Here is a 5,000-nt window from a genome sequence, read left to right on the forward strand (position 1 = left end):
TTTCGTTCTTCAAGGCACGAGCCCGTAGAATACGAGAACCCAAGAACATATTCCGCTCGCTTTAACGTTTATAAATAAACCACAATATGGCCTGAAAATAACAAAAAAAACCGATTTGAATGGAAAAATAATGTTTTCACGCATAACTAAAATCTGAATAACTGCTAACTTTAAAAGCAGCCCTATAAGTGGTATATTTTACTAAAACCTCAGTAAGAGGAGTTTTAATGACAGCTCAATAACAAGTTTTCCAAAAAATATAGTACGTTCTTTATGTAACTTCATTAAATGAAAATAATTATGTATCATACATAACATATATGTAACTCTGAAAGTCATGATGCTGTGGTTTATGTCCGAGAGAAAATCTCTTCATAGACATGGTGAATTAAAACAATACATATACCGGAGGGAGATAAAGATCATTCCAGCAGTGACCACGAGAAAGCCAGACGACGCTTTTCAGCCTCCTTAGGCCTTGCCAATGTTATGTACTCGCTGGTCTTATATCTAGACGAAATCTGTCACCTCCGATATATAGGAAACTGTGAATAGTACATTTAACGATGTTGCGGAAAGTCTGCTGGGTTGAATAAAAATTCGGTGTAACAATTGAAATCGCATTTGATTAAAATAGCCATCTATATATCATACTTAAAATATATACACCATACTTAACATATAAGACATCATGATGTGGTTTTTGACTGAGAATCTTTTCATAAACATGCTGTGTTAAAAAGATAATATATGCAGGTATGAGGCGAACATCGTCCCAACAGTGACCACGATATAATTAGAGAAACTGAAATAAAAGCTTAACTAAAGGCAGCTAAATACATTTCAATAATAAATATACCTTAAAAGAAAATGATAATAGGTACTTTAATGAAAAGAAAAAAGGATTCTCAAAAATACAGATAGTAACAGGCCGACTTGTAACTATGGAGTACTTTTGGAACAATCAAATATCGAATACGCAATGTCTCAGCCATAGATAACAAGGTAAATATTCTACACATTAAACCCATATTTATAGAAAAGAAAAACAGAGAAGATTAACAAGTTTAGTCAAATATAGACACGTGAAAGTAGTTCTTTGGTAATAATTCTGGAAAAAGATTATAATATAAGCGTTTAATTACATTTTACCTAGCTAACTGGATTTAATATGTACTTAGGTAGATAACTTTAATAATATGTATCCATTTTAGTAAACTTGAGATTGTCAGACCATCATCTCTGTACTGGGCTGAACTAGGGGTGGTGGTGGTGGTGGTGGTTGTGGGCTTCCTAAGAGTATCCAGGATAAATAATCCAATGAGGTCAGTGACCGTATGAACGACTACACCATGGATAAGTTCAGGAATGATGTGGTAAGAATCTTCAAAGAATTTGACCTAGTTATATGAGTTACCACCAATTTGACAAAGTGCGACTTCCTGGGTGTAAGCCTAGACCTGATGACGGGTAAGTACCACACTTACAAACAGAAAGATAAATGAGGAAACTGTATATATTCATAGAAACTCCAACCAACCCCGGTCGTAATTAGAAATCTAGTCACAGGTAGAAGACTCTCTATCCTATCAACAGACAGATATATCTTCAACAGGGCCGCGACTCACTATAACGAAGTATTAGCGAAGAGTAGCTTTACTGTTAAGTATATATGGAGGACGAGCCATCTCCCATCCCCGAATTCGAAGAGAGTCAAAAGGAGAAAAGTAATGTCGTTCAGTTCTCCATGCAACCTAGAAGTTTCAACTAACATAGGCAGGAGCTTCCTGACACTAATTAAAAAAACATTTCTCTAGAACCCATAGGCATCATAACCTCTTCAATCCCCACAAGGTCAACGTCAGCTACGCCTGCTTAGACAATATCACTTCAAAACTCGCACGCTACAATACATGCAAACACATTCCTACACAATCTCCAATCAACACCCCCAACCTATAACTGCTGAAATCTTAGCGAATTCCCACTTGGATACCGACGGTATTGCAAGACACTACACAGGCATGGCAACTTATAACTTCTAAGTGAAGGTGTACACAGTACATAAACTCCTTCAAAAGCAGTGATAGGGAAATCTCCACTTCCGCATCCCACTTTACCTGGAAACTCCTTGACCATCGAAATGACTTCACCAACATCAAATGGAGTATCAATGGCAGGGCCTCTCATTACTCACTTATGGTTCGCAATTGTCAACTCTGTCACCCTGATAGACTACATATACGCCACCCATTCATAGTATCAATCTATAGGATGAATGATTTATATCATTGTTGCCGCGTCAGAAATACACCTCTGACATTTAACAACTCAAATACATATATGGATGAAATATATATATATATATATGAATGAATGGATGGATGGATGGAAAATAGTGTAATGTGCTCGTGTCATCATCTCTGGTGTCATGTATTTTTTACATTAACTAAAACTTATATTCCCCGAGTACATTGCAGAGTCAGGAGCTAAACGGATGATGTAAATCTGAGGTCAGTTTATATGTATATATACTATTAGCGATGTATTGAATGCGCGACACATCACAAAGAAACATACCGCTAACGCTTGAATTTCTATAACAAAATGTACACACACACACACTCTTTTTTCTTTCACTCTCTTTCTCTCCCTCACTTGGCTTCAGACACTTCATTGTCATAATGGTGAAGGCAAATATAAATTTCCCCAACAGAAAGACAAAATGAATACTCAAACAAGGCACAAGACATAGTCCACAGTAACAGCGGTTTCTTATGGCTATAATAATAATGATAATAAAAATGATAATAATGATAATAATAATAATAATAATAATAATAATAATAATAATAATAATAATAATAATAATTGCAACAACAATAAGAAGAAAAAATAAATGCAAATGCAGTCTGTATTGCATCACATGCACAATTAGATCAGCCGATGAAGCAGCATAGCAGTGAAACATTGCAAAGTTTAAGTCATTGTATATTATATATATATATATATATATATATATATATATATATATATATATATATATATATATATATGTATATGTATGTATGTATGTATGTATCTGGACGCATCAGATTATATCCCGATATAACCTGAAATTTCATAATGCAGAAATCCATAAGGTGAAATGTATTTCCTATTAGCTTCTATATCGCGAAGGAGCCAATGGGAATTTCATTTCAGGTTTCTCAATTCCAGGTTATGGTAAATCGATTACATCAACCCGATTACTTTACTGGTACTTATTTTATCGATCCCGAAAGGATGAATAGTAAAGTTGACCTAAGCGGAATTTGAACCCAGAATATAAAGCCGGACAAAATTCTGCTAAGCATTTTGCCCGGCGTGGTTAACGATTCTACCAGCTCGCCGCCTTAATAATGATAATAATGGTTTCAAATTTTGCCACAAGGGCAGCCATTTTGGGTGAGGGGATGAGTCGATTACATCAACCCCAGTATTCAACTGATACTTAATTTATCGACATTGAAAGGATAATAGGCAAAGTCGACCTCGGCAGAATTTTAACTCAGAACGTAACGGCAGACGAAATACCGCTAAGCATTTCGCCCGACGTGCTAAATAATAATAATAATAATAACATAAATGTATCCTCTGTTGGTATCTTTTGGTCAGGAAGGGGAGACTGTTTTCGTTTCTACCGAGTGTCTATGGCGAAAGAAGTTATATTTGTAGACTAAAAGGAATGAAGACATACTTTCCTTTTGACCAAGTCGTCATCGACTTCTTTTTAACTTCTATTTAAAATGAAAGTTGAGGGTGGAGAGAGGGATATCTTCCTACTTTCCTCAATAAATTTATTGAAAGGTGGGCGAATTAGGCAGGTGAGCATGGTCCAAGGAGCAGGCCTACTCTGAGCTTGCACCTGTAAGATGGAGAGATCAGTTTGAAGAGAGGCGTCTCCTTACGTTTCCCTTCAGATTCGGGGGAGGGGACAGGGATAATCCAGGATCAGTGGGGTTTCCTAGTTACCCCTTGATGTCATTCACCCGTATGGAGAGAATGACATTTGTTGTCATCAATTTTTTTGTTAATTGTATATATGTAAATCTTTCTGTCCTTTGTTCTAAATGCCGTTTGTGGCGTTTGCAGCCAATAAACATCATGATCATCTTTCAGTAATCTTATTTTTACCACGTACTTTCTCTGCACTATCGAGCGTAACAGTGTGTGCCTTGGGTATGTGCTGTGGTGTGTTAGTATTTTTACAGTATTTTACTGTCTTATTATCATTCTTCTTCTTCTTCTTCTTCTTCTTCTTCTTCTTCTTCTTCTTCTTCTTCTTCTTCTTCTTCTTCTTCTTCTTCTTCTTCTTCTTCTTCTTCAGTGAGAGAGCAGTGCATGCCATCAAAGTGACACTGGGGTAAAATATACGAAGCCCAGTATACCCACCATGACTACCCGTCTGATAAGGGTACACCAGGCACATGCATCACAACCATATGTACGCGATATGGTGATCTTATATCAAGATAAACAGCGCATGACCTTTCAGGAGGGGCCCAGTTAGAATTTTCTTCTGGTCGAGTAGCCCATCCCGCTCAAAAGGTCCCTGAATAAGGATTGTTTAAGGATGTTGAACGAACCACCCATGTTTGCAAATGTGAATTATCCAAACCTCCAAGAATTCCTTTCAACACACGGCTATGATGCTCCCCCACTACTTCTGCTCGTGATCAGAGATGCACATATCGTCAGTCACTAAGGGACATACTCAACTGGTTATGGTCCAACAACTGACAAACAAATCTGTGATATTGGGCAGAATATTTGCTGTAGCTCATCTTTTATATTATTATTATTATTATTATTATTATTATTATTATTATTATTATTATTATTATTATTATTATCATTGTTAGCGCGCCCGACTAAACATTTAGTGGTATTTCGTCCGTTGTAACGTTCTCAGCTCAAATTCTGCCGTGGTCGACTTTGCCTTTCTTCCTTTCGAGGTC

The 5,000-nt window shown here is 36.6% G+C and overlaps 1 protein-coding gene across 2 annotated transcripts in view; it reads right to left on the minus strand.

The window, feature by feature from the left end:
• LOC115213895 (cadherin EGF LAG seven-pass G-type receptor 1) overlaps nt 1–5,000 on the minus strand; it is a 233,783-nt gene that overhangs the window by 8,520 nt on the left and 220,263 nt on the right. Inside the window, exon 27 of one of the 2 annotated variants that reach the window (XM_036504669.1) lies at nt 1–91. This exon is cut by the window's left edge and continues 382 nt beyond it. The exons of the other annotated variant lie outside the window; for it this stretch is intronic. Within the exon in view, the coding sequence (XP_036360562.1) occupies nt 69–91 (23 nt within the window). The 3' untranslated portion in view covers nt 1–68. The remainder of the gene's footprint in view (nt 92–5,000) is intronic. 2 annotated transcript variants of the gene reach the window in all.

Source organism: Octopus sinensis, linkage group LG7 (genome assembly GCF_006345805.1).
Source record: "Octopus sinensis linkage group LG7, ASM634580v1, whole genome shotgun sequence".
Taxonomy (NCBI): domain Eukaryota; kingdom Metazoa; phylum Mollusca; class Cephalopoda; order Octopoda; family Octopodidae; genus Octopus; species Octopus sinensis.